Source organism: Eretmochelys imbricata, chromosome 3 (genome assembly GCF_965152235.1).
Source record: "Eretmochelys imbricata isolate rEreImb1 chromosome 3, rEreImb1.hap1, whole genome shotgun sequence".
Taxonomy (NCBI): Eukaryota; Metazoa; Chordata; order Testudines; family Cheloniidae; genus Eretmochelys; species Eretmochelys imbricata.
Window position 1 is genome coordinate 121,099,171 of NC_135574.1, and position 26,446 is coordinate 121,125,616.

General features: G+C 40.8%; 1 protein-coding gene across 1 annotated transcript in view; it reads left to right on the plus strand.

Moving 5' to 3' along the window:
* The window catches only part of IGF2R (insulin like growth factor 2 receptor), an 89,210-nt gene that overhangs the window by 14,719 nt on the left and 48,045 nt on the right, over window positions 1-26,446 (plus strand). Inside the window, exons 2-18 of the mRNA XM_077813298.1 lie at window positions 131-264; window positions 5,185-5,309; window positions 7,563-7,661; window positions 8,234-8,360; window positions 10,830-10,950; window positions 14,884-14,998; window positions 17,346-17,508; window positions 17,729-17,909; window positions 19,248-19,351; window positions 19,876-20,040; window positions 20,414-20,554; window positions 21,003-21,149; window positions 22,400-22,534; window positions 23,107-23,257; window positions 24,049-24,226; window positions 24,971-25,086; window positions 25,669-25,831. Of these exons, the coding sequence (XP_077669424.1) occupies window positions 131-264; window positions 5,185-5,309; window positions 7,563-7,661; window positions 8,234-8,360; window positions 10,830-10,950; window positions 14,884-14,998; window positions 17,346-17,508; window positions 17,729-17,909; window positions 19,248-19,351; window positions 19,876-20,040; window positions 20,414-20,554; window positions 21,003-21,149; window positions 22,400-22,534; window positions 23,107-23,257; window positions 24,049-24,226; window positions 24,971-25,086; window positions 25,669-25,831 (2,365 nt within the window). The remainder of the gene's footprint in view (window positions 1-130; window positions 265-5,184; window positions 5,310-7,562; window positions 7,662-8,233; window positions 8,361-10,829; window positions 10,951-14,883; window positions 14,999-17,345; window positions 17,509-17,728; window positions 17,910-19,247; window positions 19,352-19,875; window positions 20,041-20,413; window positions 20,555-21,002; window positions 21,150-22,399; window positions 22,535-23,106; window positions 23,258-24,048; window positions 24,227-24,970; window positions 25,087-25,668; window positions 25,832-26,446) is intronic.

Below are 26,446 nucleotides of genomic sequence, written 5' to 3' on the forward strand. Positions count from 1 at the left end.
GGATTCCAGTGTTATGGAGATTGTGGCATTCTTTGGTTAGATCTGATATTTCATGGATGGGTTTTTGGGTTTGAGTAAATGGTTGCAAATATGTATTAACTGACAGGCTATTTTCTTGTTTTTCTTTCAGTTATACATGGGAAGCAATTGATATAGATAAACATGTGCGTTATAAAATAAATCCCTGTGGTGGCATTGAAGACTGTAGTGGATCAAGTGCAGTCTGTGCATATGACCTGAATAAAAAGGTCTATCTGTCAGTAGGTAAGTTAATGTTTTGTTTCTTACGATGTCAACATTCCAAAATATAGAGAACTTCTGGCATGTTTACTGTAGCTTCTCTCCAGGTTTTCTAATGTATGTTAGCCATAACAATATTTCATAAATTACAGAATAAAATTTTAATCTAAGATTTTTACCACTGCATACTAAATCCTTTTTCTTATGCTGGTTAACTTTTACCCAGTTTACAAGAGTTTATAGCAGCTATTCATAGCTTCCAAGGTCAGAAAGGATCAGTCATCATCTAGTCTGACTTCCTGTATGATACAGGTCCTAGAACTTTTCTAAAATTCTTTTTGAACTAGAGCATATCTAATAATTTTTTAAAATAAAATTCTCCTCTAAACAGGAATAGCAACAGTATGTATTTCATTGTAATTCTATTAGTATAGCTACTTCTAGCACAACGTACACTGCATACGTGCTTGTTGGTTGAAGTACGGTTTTTATGTAGGAAAACCAATGCTTGGATTAGATCTATCAACAATACCTCACTGGAGAAATGTCCCTCATTATAGACCCATAGTTACCCATGTCCCATGCAAACATGGTGTCTCCTCACTACTTCTGTTGCTGAAAATTATTTACTGTGAAGAACTAATCCCACAGAATTTTAAGCTTCTTGGATGAGTATTTTTGTGACCCTCCTCTTATTTGGTTATTTGTTTCACATTGGGTAGTGAAAGTGACTCTGGAGATCACGTGATTCGATTATTTTTCACTTACCGTTTGTCATCACTGTGCATTTGATTTGATCTTGGGGAAACTGACAAATCTGTTTGGTTCAGTGCGTTTGCCCCTTTTAAAAATTGTTGAGGGTGACCAGAACGCTGGATGGATGGTGGTTTTGATTCCACATGGCTAATACTCTTATTCCTCTTTCACTGTGTGGCTTAAGATAGTTGTCAAAGGCATGCAATAAAAGACAGAGGATGTGCAATGTGGTTGAGTAAAGGAACTTGAACTTTTGAATTTCCTGACGACTTGTGACTTTTTAAGAGTGTGTTAACTTGTTAACTTGACATTTTTTCTTTTTTTAACAAATCATATTAGAGGCAAAATGAGATGGTGCCAATAAGTGTTTAGAAACAAAATACAGATTTTGTTTCTAATTGGTTGTCTGAACCCCACTCCTAGGTGGGTTAAACAGGGCTTAAGTAAAAGTTTGATTCACCAAGGTGCTTAAGCCATGTGCCCAACTTTAAGTAGCAGAAAGTTTAAGGGTTGTGTGGCAGCTCCTGTCCCACAGGGCTGGTTGGGCTCCCTGCTCCAGGCACTAACTTCTGGGGTCCCAGCGCCACTCAAGTTTGGCCCAGCTGTCTTGATGACGGGAGTCTGGGTAGGTCAAATTTGAGTGAATGGCACTGCAACCTCATGAGCCAGGTCACAATTCCACTCCCACAATTTTGGTCCAGTCAGGGGACGGGGCCAAACCTGACAGATGCTGCAACCCCAGAGGTTGCAATGTCCCGAGCAGAGAGCCAAGCCCAGCGAGACCCACAAAAGAGGAGCTGCCACTGTGAGGTGAGTGCCTGGCAGGATCCGACCGAAACAACCTCAGGGCAGGGCTGTAACCAGGGCAGGGCGAGCAGGGTAGCTGCCCAGGGTGCAAAGTTGTGAGGGTGGCTTGGGGGGGCAGGGCCCAAGGGAGGGAGTGCCACCTCCACCTCCTGATTCACCTCAGCAGGCTATCCAGCCTGTCTGAGCTGGGGGAGTGCAACCAAAAACAAAGGGGGAGGCCCGTGACCCCATGAAAGCTTCTTACTGCATGTGTGAGTAGGCTTTTTTTCAAGCACTGAATAAAAAATGTGGTTTTATTATGAAGACAATCAAGCATTCTCAACACAGCTTGACCAAGTTTTCAAGTGCTCTCCAGCACATCTGTAACATTGCAGAATTGTGTAGAAATTGCACATCTTAAACAAAACTTGTCTATTGTCTTGATGAAAAGGGTGTTGCCATGCCTGCCTCATTGTGTAGCACATACCGACTCATCCAGAGCTGGCATTCTTTGTGAGAATTCAGACTGTATATGCAATATGTCAGCTGAGGAAACTACAGCAGTAGTAATAGAAATGGTTGTAAAAGTAGAATTACTTCTAAACTGGAGTGACACTTATACCATGCATCCCCTGTGTATCCTGTCATTTTATTTTTGGTTGCTTTCCTCTCATGCCAATGTTAATTGTGCATTGTAACCTTGCCTTCAATGGGTTACAGATAATTAATTGAATGCTCCTGTACATTGCTCCTCACCACAGCATGTGGGTTCTCTGAATAGCTGTTAGGGCGTTAATGTCCTAAAATGTGTCCCTGTAGCTAAATTAGCATAAACTTTTAGCTCCTCTTGTAATAGAGGCCCTAGAGTAGAGTGAATGTAATGTGTTAGTGGGTAAGTTTCCATTGTGATTCACACCCATTTCGTTTCCATCTGTAAGGTTTGTAACCAACGTAGGTTTCCTCTTCATAGTTGTCAGTAGGCTGTACACCTCACCATGATAGAACTTGCTGATATCTGCATCACAAATTCCACCCATCCCAGCTTATCTGCAGGCCTGGACAAAAGGGCCGAGTTTCAGCTAGCCTGGTGGTAATGCCTTCCTGCTGGCACTAGGATTTCGGGAGGGGGTGGGTGGGAGAGTGGGGGAGAGCATTGGCAGTGGGCACTGTCTCAAATTCTGATGCCTGGTGTTCCTGCAGTGTCGGTGTTCCCTTTATCAATGTTAACCCTCTTTTCTCTTTCCCCATCTTGTCCAAGTCTTCTGCAAATATTCAGAAGGTTCCTTTTGCTCCCAAAACACCTTCCTTTTTGGGTGTCCTCACTTAGCTCTGTTGCTTGCTAGCAAGTAGGTCTGGAGTAGGGGAAATGTGTTATGGGAAACCTAGCTAACTTGAACCACAACCAAGTAGCCTGTTTTTAAAGGTGTCAGACTACATCTATATGAGATGGAAAATCATTGACTGGCATGCATTCAGACATGACTTGTTTTCCTAGTTGCGCCAGGGCCTGGAAGCAGAGGGAAGTAAAAAGGGAGGAGTAAGTATCATGCTGGCATTTAAAGAGCACTTGCTCCAGTGTGATAAAATTGTGCCAGGCAGGCTGTGTTTCCTAGCTGTACAAAATTAGTGTGTGGAGGGGAGCAGGAGGATATGCAGTCAGTGTAGTAATGTGGATTTTAGTGTAACATTTTATTCTATTCTTAAAATTAATAGAAATATTAAAATAGGTCTACAGCGGAACATTCGTGTGGACTGAAAATGGGCACCAAGATAATTGAGGAGTAATGATAAACAACTGTGTAGACAGCTAGTGAAGAGGTGTCTAGTGGGCTGTGGTGTGGAGCTGTTGGGTCAGGTCTTAATATCATCGTTAATCTGGAAGAGGGGGGCAAACAGCATAGTGAATAAATGTTTCATACTGGGCTGAGTTGCAAACAGTACTTTGGTTGGAGAAATAAGACAAAAACACTTAGATTAGAAACATCGACAGAAAATAACAAAATGAGATGCAGCTTGAGGGAGGAAAATTCATCTTAATAGACTCTGTGAGGAAAATAATTCAAGATGCCCACACTCAGTAAATAGGAGAAACTCTGGAGGCTGTAAGACAGAAAGACCTTGAGGTGGACAACCAGTTAGCTAGGATTGCAGTGTGACATGTATGCATTGGCCCTTTTTGCAGCCACTGGGGAGCGGCCTTTCTGTGTGGGTGTGGTGCATCACGTTCAGTTCTGAGCATGGCATTGCCATGCTCCCATACACTGGAGGGCGGTTTAAGGACTGCAAACATGGTCATGGGGGGCAGAGATTGATATGGGGAATGAGCCAAGCTCTCTCAAAAGCAGCTGCTTAGGGGGAGGAGAAATGTAAATCTTAAAATATTTGAGAGGTGCAAACATCAAAGGAGGAGAGGAATTATTTATTATGGTACAGAAGCATAACTTGAGGTGTTAAGGTAAAAATAAGAGGGTGAGTTTAGACTTAATATCAGGAAGTAGCTCCTGATAGTGAGAGAGAAGACTCTGGAATAATCTCCCAAGAGGTGTGATGGAAGCTCAGTCACATGAGGTGCTTTAAAAGTAGCATCTTAAGCAAGGCTGCATGGATAGATGGACTGGACTGGATGATTGACAGATTCTCTTTTCCGCCCCCCCCTTATGGCCTGTCCCCATGCACATTCATTGTAGGCACTTGAGCCCAGATCTTCAAAGGTATTCAAGTGCCTGACTCCCAAATACCTGTGAGGATCTGGGCCTTGGCTGGTAGTGGGGTGTTAAGTTATACTGATGCAGTGCCCAGAGGTCTCAGGTAGGCCAGGGCTCCCTTGTGCTATACACTCGTACATACAGAGTAAATAAGTCTCTTCCCCAAAGAGCCTACGGTCTAAAACGCAAACAAGGGGATGGTGACAGAGAGAAGGGAGGATGGGTAACAAAGAAGATGGTTTAGCACTGACTAGCTGTAAGTACAGTTCTTAGCCAAAAGGTTGTAGCTATATAACAAAAGAACGCTCCTAATCAAAATGTGTACTGCCTTTAAACAGACTGAATACACCGCAGCAATATTGCGTTAATAAATACTACTCACAATTGCTATAGCTGGAAAAACAAGAGGATGAATTTTAATTTGAAAAGCATGAGGGTAAAACTTTCAGAAATGCCTAAGTCACTCTTGAAAAAAGATTTAAGTTTTGTAAGTCACTTAAGCACTTCTGAAAATTTTTACCCTGGGTCTGTCTTAATGACTTAATTTATTATTCTTTGTTTTAAAGTTGCCTTTAAATGGATTTGTATGTTGTCTTGTGTAGTACTTAAGCTTAACAACAACATAGGATATTGTTGATGTACCAAGTGTTTTTTTTATAAAGTATTGTATTATTGCAGCTCTTATCTCTTCATTTAGGTGACTCCTCTTTGAAAAGAAGTTCTCAATCACTTCTTGAGTTCAACACGACAACGCCCTGTTCGCAGCAAGGCGCTCAACATGTTGTTCAAAGCAACATTAACTTCCTTTGTGGGAAGACTCTGGTGAGTCTATCATTTGTTTCCTTATGTCCTTTGTGCAAGTAACTTCTTCAGGTCACTGGAAGAGCTCGGTGTAAACTCAAAAGCTTGTGTCACTCATCACAGAAGTTGGTCCAGTAAAAGATATTACCTCACCCACCTAGTCTCTTTAACTCCCATTTAGTCAGCATAGCTTGTGGTTTTTCTAAACTTTCTTTCTTTTTGGAAAAATCTGAAATGATACTTCAGTTTGTGACGCTACAGATGTGATTACACCAGTTCTTGAAAACTCCCATGCTCTCCAAGAATGTGTATTGATCTCAGATTGTGGGATAGGCAAGCCATGCGTGATGATATTAAACGAACAGCTATCTTGATTCATTGTGTTTTGCTAGGTCTAGTCAATGACTCTTTTCTGGTTCTTTAATGCTTTCAAATGGATTTCAGTATAGTATTTTCACAAACTATGTAATAGAATAAATTAAAGTCAGCAGCGTACAGAGCACCTGAAAGCTCTTAAAGTGTCAGCTTGAGTAAACTGCGGACTTAAAATAGATGAAATAGAACAGTATCAAAGAATATGACCAAATTCCATTCTTACAAGCTAATATATGGTTCTCGAACCAGTGTTTAGGTTTGTAAAGTCCTTTTATTTTAATGTAGTGTCTTCTGATAATTGCTAGAAATCAGAAATAAATATTGCATTGGTCAGAAAAAAAACTCAGACCTCTGACTAATCCCTCTTTGGGACAGCTTCATGTAAGTTTTTAAAACTTTAGTACAGATGTAAAATTCTAGTTTAAAAGGTTTTATTTTCTGATACTTCATGTCTCCAGACTCTCACCTCCCAAACTCTTACTAGCTGAAGCGATCAGAGCTTGGAGTCACTTATACTAGGACCCAAACACTTCAAGAAGTGATGCTGTTGGCAATGATAACTTTATTACACACCTTTTTGGAAAGCAGGGTAACTTAGACCGTTATGTGAAGTGTCAGTACATCAAAGTTTTTTTTTTAAAAGTTTCACACTCCACATGTGACCAAGTTGAAGAGAGAGGGTGGAGGCGGAAGCTCAGAGATCCTTTTGCCCTTTCTACATTAGTTTTCCAGTGACAAGAAAATTGTCTCTTATTGGTAAACTGTAAGAGCCAGTGTGGCCAGGGTGTGACTTTGCTAGAGCTAGTTAAAGATTTCACATGATTAGGACACCGCAAACTCTTTATCTTTAACAAAATGATCTCCTGTTGATACTGGCTGGCACAACTTTTTTTTAAAAATAGCTTCTTGACAAGGATGTGTGTATGTACTAGTGTGGTGGGGACTATGTTCTAGTGTAGACAGGCCATAGAGATCTTTTACCACCTCCTTTCCATCCTTCATCTGGAAATGGAAAGCTTGCTCTGCCTGGGATATTCATAGGTAAATAAACTTAGTTTCCATGGCTGTCCAGCCCTGTCCATGTTAAGCACTCCTTAAAGTACTAGACTGACTTAACAATAAGCTATGGTTATTGCATTATTAAACTGATGGTGTGATTGGGCATGAAAAGCTTGAATCTGAACCAGGCCTATCAAAACTAGTTTTTCCTTTCCAGAAGAGATCCCTTGCTGGTGTATGGTTCGAGAGAAGATTAGTTTCTCTGGCCTTAATTGGTAATTAGTTGTGGGATAAATGGCAAGCAAAAAATACCTACCTATGGATGCTAAGGTAGGGAGACATACATTTAAAAATGCATTGTCTTGCTAAAACATAAATCATGGCAACCAGAGACCTGCTTTTCACAATTGCTGAGCACCTGATGTCCCTACTGACTTCAGCTGAAGTTGTGGGCACTCAGCCTTTCTGAAAATAAAGTCTCTAATTTTGGCCTGTAAAATGTAGCGCAAATTGTACACCTTGGAAATGAGGGGTTACTTTTGAGGGCTCACGTACTCAGTGTGGTGTACGTCATATATGAACGGACAGCTAGGACTTTCCTGTGTTTTTTGGCAGTATGCCTCTGCCTGTGCTTTCTAACAGCTTTCCTAAGTAATGACTAAACTTGCCATTAATTTACTGGGTCATGTCATCGTTTCTGAGTACTATCCATGCCATTCTTATTGTCAAGAAATAATTTGGATGATTGCCTCTTCTTAAAAAAAAAAAAAAAAAAAAAAACCCAACAAAAAACTTCTGTTTTGTTGGTACTGACTTCTTAACCTCTTTTTATTTTTGATTTCTTATTTTATAGTTATAAACTGAAAGCTAACTATTGATTTCATGATCTTTTTAAAATAGGGATCCCCAGAACTTGTTACTGCAACTGAGTGTGTGCACTATTTCGAATGGAGGACTTTTATTGCTTGCAAGAAAGACTCATTTAAAGCCAAGAAAGAGGTAATGTTCATAGCTCATGCAATGCATAAGGTGACTTCACCAATTTTGCAGTCTTCAGTTAGAAGAATGGAATAGTCAGTCAAATAGTACTCTTGGTTTTTTACAGCATACATTCAGTTAAAAATCCCATTGTTCAGTCTTAATATATAGCAAGTTTGGCACAAATAGCAATTAAAACTTCACAAAAGCTTTGTCAACTTTTTTGAAATGAAAATCCACCTTTTAAAAATTATGAATATCCTGTTAGAACAAATTCTTTAATAGCTTTAGTTAACAAAGATGAAAATTTTAAGTAACTCGCCTGTGCCTGTGACTTTTGCTTTCTGCACAGTAAAATGAGAGTGAAGGGTTTTCACTTTTGCTTGTGCAATAGCCAACATTGTGAACATTTTGCCTTTAGTGGGGAGCCCGGTGTTTTTAATGGAATTATTTTGAGTTCTGGGCAAACCTTTCCACTGCTAGATTTTATAAAAATCAGTTGTCTTTGGAAAAAGTATTTCGTGTCCTATGATGTCTCTAACTAGTGTGGTATGGACTTTACATGGAATTAACTAACATGTTTAACTTTCTAGGTACCATGCTACGTTTTTGATGATTTGAAGAAACATGACTTGAATCCACTGATCAAGACTTCAGGAGGCTACTTGGTGGATGACTCAGATGACGATTCCTTGTATATAAACGTCTGTAGAGACATAGGTCTGAACCTCTGTGTACAGTATATGTGTCTAAGTTACTAATGCCTCTTGTAAAGACTATCTGGTTTTATTTCCTGTTAAACTCCACTTTTAGGAGTTTATAACTCTCTATTGTTTTAATCCATCTTTGATTTGAAATGTGGGTTTGAAGGCAGCTTCCCTAGAGCAGTCTTCCAGAACTGTTGAGCTATTTGAAGAACAGTGTCCTTTTGGATGGCAAAGGGGTTGTCTTAAAATAGTACAATCCAATCTGAGGCTTCTCTGCTGAGACTGGCAACAAAGGTAACAGTTATGGTTGCTCTCTTGTTGCTGTCATCTGTCCATTGGCTTCATGTTTCTTAGGCCAGAGCGGTAGCTAGCGATAATAGCTCAATGTGGGCTCCAATTCAGCCAAGCACTTGCTTATGATTTAGTTGGGGATTGGCCCTGCTTTGAGCAGGGGGTTGGACTAGATGACCTCCTGAGGTCCCTTCCAACCCTGATAATCTATGATTCTACACTTTAAGCATGAGTAGTCCTATTGAAATAATGTGCCTAAAGCACGGGTGGGCAAACTACAGCCCATGGGCTGGATCTGGCCCCTCAAGGCTTTAGATCTGCACACAGGATTGCCTTCCTTGTGGCACTGCGGGCTCTGCGCCGCTCCCAGAAGCGGCCGGCACCACGTCCCTGAGGGGGAAGCAGAGTGCTCCGCGCGCTGACCTCACCTGCAGGGACCGTCCCCTGCAGCTCCCATTGGTCAGGAACGGGAAACCGTGGCCAATGGGAGGTTCAGGGGAGGTACCCACAGGCGAGGGCAGCATGTTGAGGCATGGGAGCCTGCCCTGGCACTGGTGTGCGCTGTTGCCACCCTGGAGCCGCTCCAGGTAAGTGGCGCCAGGCCGGAGCCCACACCCCTCCTGAGCCCCAGCCATACCCTGCACCCCAGCCCCCTGCCCTGAGCCCCAGCTGCACCACGCACTCCCTCCCGCGCCCCCCCCCCAACCCTGTGCCCCAGCTCTACATTCATGGCCCTGTATGCAATTTCCCCATGCAGATGTGGCCCTTGGGCCAAAAAGTTTGCCCACCCTGGCATAAAGTTTAAATATTTAAATGATTTGCTGGTTTGATACTTATTTTGTCCAATAGTGGGGAGAATGGAGACAATATAAGCAGTTCTAACAGCAGAGAAATTTCTTCACAGGCTGAATTTCATACATATTAGATAACTTTAACAACAAATTTAGTTTTTCTATACTGCATTGCTTTTGCATTTTTAACCATGTATATGAAACTGGTCTTTGTTTTGTTAGAAAGAAGCGTGTATGAACTTTGCCCACAGAACAAACTAAGTCTATGATTTTATTTCAAATCCTATTGGCCTGAAACTTAGTGTTGGAAGTTACATCTTTATTTAATATCAACAGGACGTCAAAACAAAATGGTCCGCAGGTTTCTATAAAATATTGCTGGCCAAAAATCTCAGGATTTGCATTTGTTTTAATATAGTGTTGCTTATCACCATGGTATCTGAGTGGTTCTCCCTAGAACAATGTTTCTCAACGACCAGTCTGTGGACTGGCGCTAGTCCCTAAGATCTCCCTGACACAGTTTAGGAAGGCAGCAATCTGGTCCCTGATACCAAAAAGGTTGAGAAACACTGACCTAGAACATTCAGTTGAGATTAATGCCTGCAAATTGTCAAATTCCCCATTTCTTTTTATCCCTGATTTGTAAAGTGAATACCCATAACTGAGTATTGCACACATACTAGGAAAAGCCTTAAAAACCTAGAATAACTCTTCTCCAAAATTCAATATAATTGGACATGTACAATAGATGTCTTCAAATCTTTGTAAACTTTGGGGTTTTTTAATGTAATGTTTGAGGGTTGTATTATTGCAGTTTGTTTCCATCAGTATGCGAAAATCTTCGTATGTATGGAAGTTTATATTAGTTGTAGCTATTACTATAGTAGTAGAATCACTTTAACATGGTAGTCTTGACTGGAACTACAGCTAGTATTCTAATCCCACTTGCTTTGAAGTAAACTGCAAAATAGACTAGGCGAACATACTGATTAAAATTCCATAATTGGACTTTCTTCACATCTAGAATACTGCTCAGTGGAAGGAAAAAGCTATTACAATGAGAATTTGAAGTTTCTAGCTTCAGAATGTGTGTTAGGTTTTTTTTGTTTGAAGTTAGATGATATCTTTTCAGCTAGAAGTAGTGGAAGTGTGCATTTTATCTCTTTCATGGCTTCAAATCCTCAGCAATCTTTTTTTCCCTAATTTTAGCTTGCCAAAAATAAAACCATTTGAGTTCAAACTGTACTTTTGAAAACTTTAGTCCAAGGCTTTTAAACCCCCCCTCAAACTTATGAGCTGTAAAGGGGTTTAGAATGAACACTGCTTCAGTCTAATGTAACTAAATACTTAGCGCTGCAACAAAAACCTCATTTGAGTGATATCTGGTATCCTCTTAACAGGAAGCTCAAGCAGCGAAACCAGAAGTTGTCCTGTGGGTAGTGCTGCATGCTTGTTAAGTGGAGGCCATGCTTTTGATGTTGGCAGTCCTCAAGAACAGCTGAAACTGCATGACAAAGACAGGTACTTTTGGTGGTACTTTTAAATGTCTGAAAATCTCGTGTATATATTTATAAGGGCTCCCTTTTGTGTTTATGGACAAAACACTGTTCATTATTTGGCTGATATATATTCCTTAGCATTTCGTGCTAATATTGTATATATTTCAACATATTTAATTACCAAGAGAGAGATAAAGTTGGAAGGTGGCATCTTTTTTGCAGACAGGCATGAGGAGACTAAGTTTTTAATCTATTATCATTGCCATAATGTAAACTTCTAGTCTTTTTTTTAACCCCCATGGGCATGCTTTACATATAAAAAGTTCTGGAGGATGAGGCAACTACCTAGCTTTTCTTTAAAAAATAAGATGAAATTATTGGTGTCACTCTCTGGTGGCATGGGATGGTCATTGGACAGGGACTGAGTTCTAATTCCAGCTGTTCCAGTGACCTGCTGCATTTCCCTGGGAAAATCATTTGGCCTCTGTCTCACTTTACTTATCTGTTTAAAAACAAAACTTTATCTCACACAGATGTTACAAGGATTAGAGTCAAATGCTGCCCTTATGCGTTTGCATTAGCTGCCTTTTGGCTTCTGGGTATAGTAGAAGGTGCTGGCTGTGACACTAAGTTGTCTAGTATCTGCCAGCCTGAGACCCCGTCTCTCCTTGTGTGACGCTGCCACAGCTGAATCAGAGGCTCTAAGCTTCCTTGGTATTCAGTAGAGAGAGGTCCTAGGAGGATGTTCTCCAAGGGGGGCCTCTCAACTTTGGAATTAATTGGGTTGGTCTGAAATGGCCCAATTTTGGTGGGGAGGAGAGTCAGATGAGTGTATAGATTTTTATTTGGATGGGGTTGGTATTGGGTTTTCGTGGCAACACAATGGATGACGTTTCATTTTTGAGCATTAGCTTCTTTTATGGCCCCTTTGAGCTTATTCTTCTCTTGTTGCCTGTGGGGAGCACTGCTTACCCATCCATTCTTACAACACTCACTCCTTGATTGATACCCTGCCAAATGCATATTGCTAGTGGAACTGCAGAGCAAACCAGGTCACTGTGAAGCAGACCAGGGGCTGGGACTCCAATTATATGGAAGCCAGTTAAAATAAGTCAGGTAGTGAAACTGATGGGCTTTAATGACTAGCTTGAATAAAATCATTTTGGCTTTGCTGCACAGGATGACAATTCAAAATGTGGTTGCCAAAAATACTAACATGGGCCTCGTAGACTGAGAATTAAGAACATCTGCCTGTACTAGTTCCCCTGTTAACTGGAAAGTTCCTGACACAAGATTGATATACAGGAAATAAAACAGTATTCTCGTCTTTCTGATTTGTAAGCTTGTGCGTGTTACAAGTACAAATATATCCACATAGCTGAAAGAATATGGTGACCTACAAAAGGTGGCTTTGGTTTTTTTTAAAACTGGGCTCGTGACCCTTTATGCTTCGTGATGTATACGGAATGCCTAAAAGGTGGCTTTCCCTGCTTCTGTTGGAGGACTTGCTGAGTCTTTGGGATGTGTATTGGCACTTGCACCTTAAATCAAGGGCCTGGGAACAGGACTGCTGAATTTTTAGTGAAGCCTTCCTCCGAAAGATTCTGATTAACATCAATGACTTGTTTAAAGACACACAATACAGAGTCTTAAACTGACTAAAATCCATTCCCTTCATCTGCTCTAATATCCATTGCCTTCATCCATTCCCCTTCATTGTCCTAGCTCTTGTGATTTCACCATTTCCTGAGTTCTTAGTATACCTTAGGCTAGGGAGAATCTACATTTCTTATATAATATTTAACATAAACTACATTACAAAAATATTAAGGTTGCAGTGTCAGGAACTCAAAAGGTTGCCTGTGCAGCCTTAATTCAGTCTCCTTATGGATATGCCTTACCATACCATCTTTAATAACATGATCATGGCCTGTTGTTTTCCATAGGGCCCTTACCTCATTCAGTGTATAGGCTGGATCTGCTCAGGAAGTGAATCCGGGTTGTGCAATGAATGAAGCATCTGTAGGACCCCTGCTTCCTTTGTTGCAGACTATGGAAGGTGTGTAGTGAAATGAGGCAGGAGATTGCAAGAAGATGGTTAAAGCAGTGGAATACTTCCCTGGAAAACTGGATTCTGTCCCTGCCTCTGCCACAGAGTTCCTATGTGATGCTAAGCAAGTCACTTAAACCAGACTTTTTGCAGGTGGTCACTTATAGTGTGGTGCACATTTTCTGGGAGCCCAGCTGGAGACCTTGAAGTCTGATTTGCAGAAGACAGCTGCAGCTAAAGTCAGCTGGGCTATGCTTTGAGCACAGTACTATATAATGCTAAGTACTCTGAAAAATCAGGTCCTGGGTTCCCAGTTTGAGACTCCTAAAATTAGTGGACACTCTCTTTTTACCTTAATTTCTCGATGATTCAACTGTAAATTTGGGATAATAGTCCCTCACCCCAAAGGGGCTTTTTGAAGATAAATTATTTGTGGAACAGTTTTTCTGTAGTGATGAGAAAAACCCATGAGAAAATGAATAATTTTGTATTCAGAGCATGATTTGAACACTGCAGTAAATGAGATAACCACATCAGACAAGGAAGGGGGGAAAAAGAGTAGCTCCTCAGTAAGTGAGCACCCACCGTTCATTCTGTGCACTGAATGAAGCAGGGGTTCTGTGGGGGAAAAAATAGTATGTGAATGTGTGATTTTAAAGATGGTATCATAATCCATACACACGGGGACAGATGAATTAAGATTGTGCCAGCACTGGGGGGGATGAGACCCACACTTTGAGTGGTTTTCTTGGAGGTTTACTGACAGCAGAAGAATGGTGAAACCAGGGAATGTTGGGTTCCATTCCAGCAGACTCAGGAGGGAAGTGAGCTCTAATGGGCACAGACCGCTTCTGTCCCTGTCCTGTCTTCCCCACCCCTGACTTCTCATCCCAGTCCTAGTCCAGACCCCAGCCTTCCTTACCCTCAACTCCTCGCCCAGTCTGCCTTCCCTCTCCACTACTTCCCAGTCTCCCTCCCTCTCTGGACTTTTTGTCCAATCTGTTTTGCCCCTCCTTGCACAGTCTCCTTCCCTGTGCCCTGGTCTTGTCCTTTTTGTATTTGAGTGTGGCACCTTCCTCCTCCATGCTGCCTGGGCACTCACAGGGTCACTGGGAACGTGTGACAGTCTTCTGCTCTCAGTTCTGGTGCCTGTTCTGTCCCTTGCCCACAGCAGTCAGGAATAGTAGTTGCAGGAAAGTGCCATTAAATCCTAGATTGGAGCAAGTCCAGAGGATGGAAACTCTAGAGAATTCAGCGGGGAGGGTCTAACAATTCTCTACTGAGAATGACTTATAATTGGGTCAAATTTGAGTGGATTGTCACAAACAGCAAAAGGCGCATTCCTCCTGCCACAAAAGCTAACCCCTGCCAAACTTCAAGTTTGTGCTAAAGATTCTCAGCAAAACAGTTGTAAGAACTTTTTGTCTTGCATGTTCAATGCACCGTTCCCTAACCTTGATCTTGGAAATGGCTGAACTGTTTTGGATGCAACTTTCCAGAAGTTATCAGCCTGAGGCAGGTACCCAACATGGAAACTTTCAGACCGAATTGTTAAAATTTGGCCAAGTTATAAGCAACTGAAAATGGGGTCTACAATGGGAAATGCCAGGGTATTTGAATAAGTAGTGCTGTCAGCTCTGCCTCTCATAGTTTTGGGAAAAGGGGGAAAATAAGGCTGAAGATTGTTGTAACTAAGCAAAAAAGGCAGAAGCCCTTTTCCCCTCCCCCTTTGTAAGTCCCCCTTTAAAGATAGAATTTAATATTTTTAAAACTCTTCTCCCAGGGTCTCTGGGTAAATTGCAAGTATCCCATCCTTGATATTTGCTAGCATGTGCAGTACACTTTGTATTTATTTATAGTTGGAATTTTTTTGTGGCTTCCCATTTGTTTTTTTGTTTTTGTTAGGCTTGTACTGAGTTATGAGAAAACATACAGTGAAGAAGAGAAGCCAAATTTCTGTCTTGGCCATAATCCAGCAGTGACTATTACTTTTGTGTGCCCATCAAAGAGAAGAGGAGAGGTAATTAAACTTCTTTAGACTGCATTAATGATCGTTCTCAGTTAACCTCTCTGCTTCAGCCTCTATTTTACTGAGAGCAGAAACCTAGTATGTGCTTTGCTGTTGGGGGTCATGAAGCTTATTAATGTTTGAGATCCTCAGGTGCAAAGTATTAATACTCACTCCAGTATTAGTGGGTTTTTTAAACTAAAAATATTTTCAGAGATAAATCAGCTGTAACTAGGAATACAAATTAGAGAAAAGGTGGGTGAGCTCCCAGCTCTGTGTAGCTTGAAAGCTTGTCTCTCTCTCATCAACAGAAGCTGGACCAATAAAATCTATAACCTTGCCTGCCTTGTCTCTCTTATATCTTGGGACTAATATGGCTACAACAACACTGTAAACAATCATAGGAATACAAATGTCTTGAGGCTGTCTCCTAAAGAATCTCTCTTTCTTTGGGTGACAACTGCTCTCGTCTGAATTTCAAATTGTGTTGAGATTGTTAGAACCTAGCATTGAGGTGGAAATAGTATCCCTCTCTAGAGCGTTATTCCTAGGCAAGATGTTCTGCTTGCTAATAAGTGCTGTTGTCCAACCTGATTTGTGTGACATGCTTCAAGTCTTTGTTCTGTATAATTTGGTTCCATTTAAATCTGACCATTTGTCTTACATCTATTATTGCACCCATGCCTTTAGTCTGCAAAATAAGTGTTATGTGCTTTCTTTAAATTATCTCTGATCAGTTTTTAAAGTAGAATCATCCTTGTGTGTTAGATGTCCTATTTGGCATAACGGAATGTTATGAAAGAACTGATAACTTTAACATATCTAGCAACATCCATTTGTTCCAGCTCACATAATGGCATGTGATCTTGGCAGCAAGACACTCTCTCTTTTAAAACCAGGCTGAAATTAACATTGCTGACACTTTCTCTGCATAACCTGTCACATTTGCACATTTTGGATTGGCCTTGTTCTAGCCTATTGTCCCTTTCCTGACCTAGATGGCTGTCTACACTTCAGCCAGATCACTCTTTAAAACTGATTGAATAAAGAATTTTTTCCCCGTTCATTTTAAAATACTCTGCATTTACATAACAGCCATGTTGCAGGCAGATTTACTAATTCCACCTTTGCCCTCCCAATTTTCCTATGCCTGGCCAGTGTGTTTATACACTTGAACATTAATTGGGAAGCAAAAATATTAAATGCAGACTTATGAAGGAAAATATTTCTTACAAACTTTCTTTCCACTTAAATCACATTCAAAATTTAAAGTGGTTTGTTCTCGTGACCACATTTTCCTTCTGATTATTAAGTCATTATAAGGAGTTAATCTGTCGCTTATTGAATTAACTTCATCTTCGTCAGGAGATACAAATATTCTGATACAGTAAGTAAGTTTCCCGGAAGTTTTAACTAGATGGCAAGCTGGTGGGAGGGAGGCAAGAGGTGAGAACTCTACAGTAAAAACCATTTACCGAAGTACTTTTTTGGGGAGATAGGTGAAAAAGTTGTCGGGGGTAGAGGAGAGGGTGAATCCTGTGTAATTCACTGTCTTATTCAGACAAGTGTCCCCATCCTTTTATTCATTTGAACTCTTGTCCCGTTAACAAGTAGAGTAGTCTAAGCATATGATTTGCAATTATAATCCTGGCTCTGATACAATCTCATGTTGGGCAAGCTATAGTCTATTAGTTGGAATTGTTTTACCAGTCTCTCAAGGGTGGTGATCTGTGCTTCTAAAGTGCTTTGAAGAAAACTGTTATAATGAAGTGTTCTTAAAGCTGTAGAAAGTCTTTTACCAATGTTAGCTGCGTTAAGTCAACTCTTAATAGTGATCATTTATTCTTCTTGTAAATATGCTATACCACTAATAACCTTTCAGGAATTTAGTCTTGTGCGCCACCTTTGTTTTAGACACACAAAAGACCAACTTTCTGGAATCTAGTGCTTAAGGTACATACCAAGAATCATCTTCAGGCATCTAAATAGGCTAAATATGGATCTAGTTGCCTATCATAAGCACTAGATTCAAAAAGGGTGGTCACTCTTTTTGGTGTAGAACAAAGATACTGCACACATTTTATATAGATAAAATATACAAATGAAGATGACAAACTTGCGTAATATGCAGGAGTCTTTATTCTTTTTAAAAAAAAAAAAAATTTTGCTCTTAAATTTCCAGAAGCATGGTCTTACTTTGCTGGAAACTTGACTTTCACCTAAATGGGCTGGGGTGGAATGGGAGGAAGGGGTGGAAGGGGTGTTAGTATACCTACCTTCCATTTGAGTTCTTGTGTCAAATACATTTAAAAAAAAAAAATGCTTTGTTCTTATTTAATCATGTTCACTTCCACATCAGCGCACGGGTCCCAAACTCACTGCCAAGCTCAACTGCCGGTATGAAATTGAATGGGTCACTGAATATGCCTGTCACAGGGATTACCTGGAAAGTAGGAACTGTAGTCTGACCAGTGAACAGCATGATATCTCCATTGATTTGACACCACTCACTCAGCAACAAAGTAAGTTCCTATTTTTCCTTAACAGAGAAGGGAGTGAATTCCATAGACCAAAACTGGAGCTTGGGATAGCATCCTGTATAGAGTGTTTAAAAGCATTTGTGTCACCGAATTTCATTCCCAGTCTTGTATTCCAGTACCTGTTCAGGGTTGTTGCTTTTCTTTGAACCCTTTTAAAGAAAAAGGCTGCCACCTTAATCATTTTCTTTCCCCGTTTCCTTAGGCTATGTCACACCATATATGGCTAAAGATGAAAAAGAAGAGTATTACTATTACTTAAATATTTGTGAGAAAACCACTGCAGGCAACTGCAAGGATACCACTGGATATGTTTCATCTTGCCAAGTAAAGTCTCAAAGTAACCAGCAAAAAGTGGCAGGAAAATTTAAGAACCAAACCCTCAGGTTTGTAAAGTCATCTGAGCCACGCCTTCAGATAGGTCACTGAAAGAGGGAAGGGGATAAACATTTGATAGAAACTCTGAGACTTGTATATAGAAACTGTTTTGTTTTGTAAAAGGTACAGAATACAGTAGGAGGATGAATAATTAAAGCAATCTCTGACAAATCCATTTGGAGTTTGTGAGTTAAAAATCATGGTAAAGCTTCGGCAGAGCCATGCTTGCAAGCACCATGGCAGCTGTACAGCACCAGAGGAGCTGAGGTGGTCCACAAGAGGCAGGAGTGCTAAAAAGTACTTCTGTCCCGTTGATGTCTAGACGTTCTAGCTGCTGCTCTTGAGTTGCCTCACTGAGTTTTGCTGGCAACATTACATCAGAATCCTGTTGGAGCCAGGCTATATAGAGTAATGAACCTGCTAGGGTTTCTTACTATATTGCATGCTTTTGCCATGTTGAACATATCTTATACTTCTGTGATGTACAATTTGTATTGTTTAGAACTGCAAACCCATGCAATGAAGCAAGATCTCTACATCCATATATTCCTTACTGAGGCACCTCTAAGCTAGTCTGGATGCTAGTATTTGCAAAACAGCACTCTTTAGATTTGATATACAGGGGGTGCCTCTTAACCTTGTTGTTCAGAACATACCCTCATAGCTTCTTGTCTTTTTCTGGGTGGGACACTCTGAGGAATGACTTTCTCTCCATTCAAAAACAAAATGTAAATTAGCTTCACTTTTTAATCTACCTGGCATGAAAATGTTTTCATGCAAAAGTTATATTCTTCCAATAAATGGAGTATTGGACACAGAGGAGATCCTAAATGAAAACCATAGAAAAATTTAATTTCTAGCAGAAACATCCAAGAAAAACATTCAGATTTTGTTCAGAAAATGTATAATTGATGCAAAATGAAATCCCATGCCATGTAGATTGATGGAGAGAAAAGTTAGGGCCTGAGTCTCCACTTATCTGTACTTCATGTGGTCATTTATACCTGTGCAAACTGGTTGTAAAACACTACAAATCAGAAAGGTGTAAACACACAAGGTGCAAAACACAAGGTGGTGAATTGGGCCTTTAGTGTTAATTGTGAAGGTGTATACAACAGAATTTCTCAATTATGGTTTACAAATCTCAGGGGAAAAGCAATTAGAATATTCTCAATTTGATGGAAAACTCAGTTGCTATGCTGAGTAACAATTTCTTCCCCTGGAAGGAGTGAAGCAGTAATCAATTGCACAAATTGGGTCTCCATTAGGTGGGACAAATAACATGGTGATGCCTGGTGGTAATGTTTTTCATAGCTTAACTTAAAGCATTGGGATTTTTTTATTAGGTACTCTGATGGGGATCTCACTCTAACATACCCAGATGGAGATGCATGCAGCTCTGGCTTTCATCGAATGACTGTCATAAACTTTGAGTGCAATGAGACTGCAGGTGAGAATATAGGTTACAATTACTTTACAGGGCTTTTGTAGCCTCTGTGTATGCTTTTGCTATTGAACTAGAGGAACTCCTCATGTCCAAGAGCCAAGTGGTTATAAGCCAGCATGGTTGTATCTAATTTCTTATCTGTTGGTTAGGGGTAATTCTCTAGTTTAAGTACTTTAGCATCAAAAACTATCTTCGGTTGAGACTAATTGCACTGTCATTCCTGACTACTATGGTAACTGCTAAAGAAATTTTCAACCAGCTAGAGAACACTTATCTTTAGTTTTAAAGCACTAACTTTATTTTTAATGTTCAGCCACCAAAGGGTCCGTTTCTTCGTTGTTGTTGTTTTCATGGTCTGCAGTTAATTCTGTGACTGATGCTGCAGTACATCTCACTGCCCTGGAATTACAGCTTTGTAATGTTTCTGCTGTGACGTGGATGCGAAAGGCATAAATGCCATTCCCAGATTTCCCCCATACCCCTTAACTTGAAACCTAATAGTCTTCCTGGCTTTCTAACCCTATAAGGTAACGAAGGAAAAGGGGCCCCAGTGTTCACTGGGGAGGTGGACTGCACATATTTCTTCACCTGGGATACTAAATACGCCTGTGTTCGGGAAAAGGAAGACCTCCTTTGCAGAGTTGCTGATAAGAAGAAACTATATGATTTGTCACCTCTGATTCGCAGTTCAGGTACAGCAGCAAAAATAAACTACTGTTCTACGGACTATTATTTTCAATTTATCATGAAACCACGTGCTATTTTCTTAATTGCCACTTCTCCGTTGTGAGCCTCTTCTTAGCCTCATCTTTAGCTTTTGCATAGGTTCTTAATCTTCTCTTTTGAGTGTGATATTAACATTCAATTTCCTTTTTATGCAAAAACCTCTAATAGAGGCTATACCTTTAAGAAGGAATTCAATTCTTTATCAGTCTCCACTCAAGGTCCCTTTATTTGCAGCTGTGGTTTTTAAACCGCTCGTCATATTGTGGATGTGTTTGGGATATTAAGCAAACTTAATCTTAGACAAGATTGTTTGTTATATCTAAAATCTCTGGTTCCCAGAGTCAGCGCAGAATTGGGAAGCTGTGGATAGCAGTCCCGTCGAAGCAGACAAGAAACACTTTTTCATCAATGTCTGTCATAAAGTACTTCAGAAAGGAGCAGCTGTTGTCTGCCCAGATGATGCAGCTGTTTGCTCTGTTGGTGAGTGCACAATTTTGAAACAAGTTTGTGTGGAATATTGCTGAGAGATAGACAGCACTTCGTGACTGGTTTTGTAATAATTCAGAGGGGCACAAAGTCTGGGTGTGCATGGGGCTGGAGGAGAGAATGGGGATAAAGTGATGCCCTGTGGCCAGAAAAAGGCCTAGGAAAAACAGCATAAACATACTTTAACTAGAAATCAAAGAGAAGTTTTACATTTCACTTTGTTTCCAGGCCTTGACAATGCTTTTAAGGTGTAAAACAGAAAAATTGCCATAAAATAATCATGCAAAACAGAAATTTCTCAGTGCTGTTTTTACTCTTCCTCCACCCCCTAATATTTAGATACTGGCTTCAGCTTTTTTCCAACTCAGGGAAATCACAAAATAGTCACTACTTAAAGTAAGCTTACTTTTTTTTCCTCTTCTCTCCCTCCTTCTACCCCCAGATAAAAATAACAAGCCTAAAAATCTAGGAACGTTCATGTCTTCTCCCAAAAAAGTTGGAGAGAGGATTCAGCTTACTTATTCGAACGGAGACAGCTGTGGGAAAAACAAGATGATCAAAACTGTCATAACCCTTGTGTGCAAACCAGGTGAGAACGTTGACACGCATTTGTTTTCTAAGCTTTTTATAATGAAAGATAAAAGCAGAAATGTTTTTTAACCATTAAAGCTCTTTGGCAAAACTTTTGCTAAAACACAACTTTTAATGAAATCTGGCGACTTTCGCTAGATCTAGTGACAGAACTGCCAAGTTGGCAACACTGGATGGAAGACAGACGGGAGGAAGTGAGAGCTGCAGGGGTGGGGAAGGAATAGGATTAACTGTGAGAGTAAGATAGATGCCAAGAGGGACTGGGGTTAAACAGGGAGGAGGGCAAGGGAGAGAACAAATGGGCGTTGGGGTAGGGGGAGAGTAGGGGAGACTTCGGGGATCAGAGCAGAGGGATATTGGGGCTAGGGCCATGGTGGAGACTGGGACTGAGGGCAGGGGGATATTGGTTGTCAGGGAAGAATAGGTGGCTCTGTAACTGGTGGTGAGAGGGCTCAGGGAGTTGTAGTCAGCAGGAAGAAGAGCAGTGGAAGGAGCCTGGACAGCAGGCAAGTGGGCTCTGTGCAGGTTGGCTGGAGGGTCCCCGCTCCCTCAGAGGGATCTGAGTGGCTCTTCTGGTGGGGAGGCAGCACTGGGCTGCTCTTGGCAGCCAACCTTCGAGAGGTTGGCTGCGGGGTATTTGTCCAGGATGGGCTGTGCAGTGCAGCCTTTACCCTCCCCACTCAGGGGTTTTTTGTATCTGGAGGGGACCCTGGTGTGACGGGCTCAGGCTGGCTGGAAGGTGCCTAGGGAGAATCAAAGGAGAGATGGAGGCTGAGCAGGGACTGGAGTGGGAGGGGATCCTCCTGGCCCCAGAAGTTCCAAGCTCCAGGCAGAGGGGTTGCAGAGCAAATGTCCCACTCCCTGCAATGGTGGCACTCTTTATACACACAGCTTTGACTCTTACTACTTTTCCCTAAACAGACCTGTATCACGTCCATGTACCCTAGCTTTAGCAAAGGAGAAATAACATTACTACTTAAAACCAGTTATGTGGGGGAGAATTTGTAATCCAGTGTTTTTTGAAGAGGTGTTGTAAGTCGGGGATCTATTGTCCAAAAAAAAAAGTACCCTTTTTAATTTACCAGCTTCTGCATTCAATGGGAAAAGGGAACTGATAGCTCAGCCATCTGAAAGCTTTGTCTGTTTCAGGCTATTTGCTACTAAGGTTGGCAGAAGGGGCTTGAAAACAAACGGCAATCCATGTGACAATTCAGCCTCATACTGTCCCTCTTTTGGTTTTTATGCCAGGTGACCTAGAAAGTGCTCCTGTCTTTAACTTGGAGAGCGGCAAGTGTTTGTATGTGTTTGAGTGGTATACAGCTGCTGCCTGTGTCCTGTCTAAAACTGAAGGAGACAACTGCAGAGTCTCGGATGCTCAGGCAGGTATGTTCCCAACTCCCACAGAGGCTGGATTTCAGGGTTTTGTTAATGGAGAAATCTCAAGCTACGTGGACTTTCATATTTGACAACCTATTCTACACTTAATCGTGTTTTTAAAATACATAAAATGATTCTGAGGTTTTATAGTCACTCTTGCATTTGAAGCTTGATCTATGAAACTAGGCATGTGGAAATGGCTGTTAGGTGCATGACTAGCTATATGCATCTGCAAATACTGTACTCCACTTGCTTTTGCAATCATACATTTAATTTAGCCAGGCATCTGACTTTGAAAATCAAAACCTATTCATTCTTGAAGGTAGCAGAATGTTCTTGACAGTTGTGCAAAAGAAATAACGAGTTCTTAACAGCGTATTCAGATTAGATGAAAAGACGTGTAAAATGTAAAAGAGCACATGCTTTAGTCAAATATACCTGTATTTATCTACTTGGTTTAGAAAATAAAGTATAGTTGTCTTGACTATAGGCCAAGAGCTTTCAGAAAGATGAGAAAAGGAAAAAAACTGAAAACAAATCTGAATATACTGAACTTTTTTTTATTTGCTTCTCGCTAGAGTTTTCTTTTGACTTGTCACCTTTAACCAAGAAAAGTGGCAGCTATATCGTTAACACAGCCGATTATGATTTCTACATAAATATTTGTGGCAGTGTGTCAGAGGAACTTTGTCAGCCAAAATCAGCAGCAGCATGTCAAGTATCAAAAAAGCAAGTATCTTCAGTCTCTGTAATCTCTAGTACTTGGTCAGTTGTTGTATATAGTGCATTAGGTGCCTGTCTCTAGATGTGGTCATGCAGTGACTAGCTTGCTGAAGTTAATTATGAAGTCCTGCAATTCTTTCAAACTTACTGGCAAAGGAGCTCTAAGCAATATGTAAAAACGTCTCACTTCACAGCTCCCACTTGATGGGGGAACTCTTGGAGACTTTAGTTATGAGAGTTATACTTTAAATTTCACTTAAAGAGCAGTTCTGTTCTGAAAGGTGATTGTAAAAATAGCACTTTATTATTCAATAACCGTTTCAATGGACCAAATTCTGTCCTCACTGAAAATGGCTAGGTTGAGTAGGTGTGACTGAAGCCAGAATTTGGCTTGCAGAGTGGTTATGTATGTCTTTGTGAGAGCCCAGTTATGCTGCTAGACCCCAGGTTCAGGTTGCAGGGCTAAAAGTTGGATAAAATCATCCCCTCTACTTGTAAATGGAGAGGAGTGGCTCTGGAAGCCATTAAGATAAAATAAACCTGGATCCCCTCCCCCCATGCCATATATAGTCACTTTCAAAGAAGAGCTCCACTTCAAAGGATATACTAATGCTAATGTGGCTCAGAACTAGCATTCTGAAAACTTGGTTTCCCTCCAAGGCTTGTTAAATTTACATCCGTTATTTACTGTGTGTGGGAGCACACATCCTAGCTTCTAAGTGGTGTCTTATGAGTTCAGTTAGCGTTTGGTTTAAATACATTCTTTTCAAGCTGTGTGTGTGTGTGTGCCTTTTTAGCAAGGAACATACCTGGAGTCTAGGAGAACCCAGTTCCAAACTTTCCTATTACGATGGAATGATTCAGTTGACCTACAAAAATGGTACAACCTACAACAATGAGAAGAAAACACAGCGATCTACCCTTATAACTTTCCTTTGTGATTATGAAGCTGGAATAGGTCAGCCTGAATACCAGGTAAGAACTTCCAAATGACCAAGAGGGCATGGGCAGAAACCCCTACTTTTCAAGGATCTCTGATTCTCAGCTGCATTGTATCTGTGTGAAATCTGTGTAAAAGCAAGGAGAGCCAAACTCCCAAGAGCTGCAGTGAGGATTCTGATAAAAGGCATTTTGAATGATTATTGCAGAGCATCTGCCTCTGGTTACAGTCATAACCTTGAGAGCTGCAAAGTTTTGTCTGGCATTCTGAGCAACAGCAGGGTGTTTGCCCTGATCTGGTTAATTTCCAGCTTGAATAATTACGTTCTGCTTCTGCACCAAACAACTGTGGTTACTGAAGCCACACCCATGCCTTATATTCTTCTGTAGTTTCATTTGGATAAAAGTATAGTTGGCTGTTGAGGAGCCAACTGAGGCTACATCCCAGTGACTGAAGCTACACGCAGGAGTAACTTGTTAAAGTGCTGTGCAATCCTGTGGCATGAAAAATTCTAAATGAATGAAGAGATTAAGTCTTGGTGATAACTGAACTGGGGAAAAATACAGACTGGAGAGCTACAGAAATCAGCAAGCTGTGGATCCCGAGTTTTTTGCATCCTGAGAGAGCATAGGTTGGTTATTCCCCATGTATAAGGGAACAGACCCATTTTATCCAAGTTAAAAGGTTTATCAGTTTGATATTCTTAGAAGCCATACTGTTGTGACCTATTTATTCTGCAGTCCGTTTGTGACTGTCTTCCTATGATTCTGGTAACTTAGGTAGAAGACAATTACACATACAACTTTAAATGGTACACTAAATATGCCTGTCCAGAGATGCCATTGGAATGTGTTGTGACTGATCCCAACACCATGGAACAGTATGATTTATCAAGGTAAGAGAAGTAAATAGACTTGTAATGGAAGGACAAAACCCGCATGTAAAAACAAATGTCCTATCTAGTGAAGTCTCACTGTAAATTTGGTGTATGCTGCGTAGACAGCGTCAGAAACCCATGATCATTCTTGACAATCTTGAATTGTAAAGGACAAGCAAAAACGAGGGAAAAAGCATATCCCCATTTTTTAGGGGGTACACTGCTGTGCCTGTCATAGTTGTAAATTGATTAATGTCCTGCATTGTGTGTTGTTTGGCTGGCTTTGATAGCAAAAACGGTTGTCTCCTTTTGTAGTCTGCAAACAACTGCACTTTCTGTGCTGTGTTTTTAAGAAACATTCTGCAGCCAAACATTTAAAACTTTAGTCCCCTATTTACTTCTGAGTGTTGCAATGATAATATCCAATAAGGGAGACTCTGTATTTGCTGCTTCTGAAATAGTTGTTGCATAGGTTTTTGAAGAATGGATTTTGCTTGCCTCTTGCCACTTCACAAATTATAGTGTCTCTAATCCTCTCCATTTCTAAGAGGAATGTGTATTGTAATTTAAGAATATAAATATTTCACTTTGGCAATTCAGTTTATCAAAATCCGAAGACCGAGGTGAAAACTGGTATGCCATGGACAACTCTGAACCAAATGAGCACAAGAAGTATTACATAAATGTCTGCCGCCCTCTGGTTCCTGTTCCCGGGTGTGATCGATACGCCTCAGGCTGTCAGATGAAGTATGAAAAAGATCATGTGAGTATCACTTCCACCCCAGCACCAAAAGTTAGTCCATCAACTGTTATGTATACATCAAAGATCCATTTTAAGTGTCTTCTGACTCTTCAGGAGGGTAAAAATAATGGCCTGTGGGACCATAAGCATTGGCACAATCACTGGCAGAATAGCAGGTCTTTCAGTAGGACCGTGATTTGTAGCTTAATAGCTCTGGTAGTTAAGGGTCAGACTTACCCTTAGAAGGCTGTAAATCTCAAGTAATACCAAATATACTCAAGAGCAAAATTCTACCCTCCTTTAAACCACACAGTCATCCGAGGGCCAGCATACTATAACCGTCAGTCTCCCATTCCTGTCACTCCTCAGTCACTTTTTTCTTTCCTTGTGCACTGTAATGATTTTGCAGCCAAAATCTACAATGCATATTATGGGGGTGGATAGCCATATGCCTTAAACAAAGGGCATAAACAGTCGGTCAGGAAACTCTGGCCTCTTTCTTCCTCTTCCCTGGAGGCAGAATCTCAAAATTCCCTCCCATGATCTAAATCTCACAAGCTTTTGTAAGTAGGAGCCTCTGAGATTTTGGTCCACTCTTTAAACTCTTCAATTTATTTAACCAAAAAATTAAAAAAT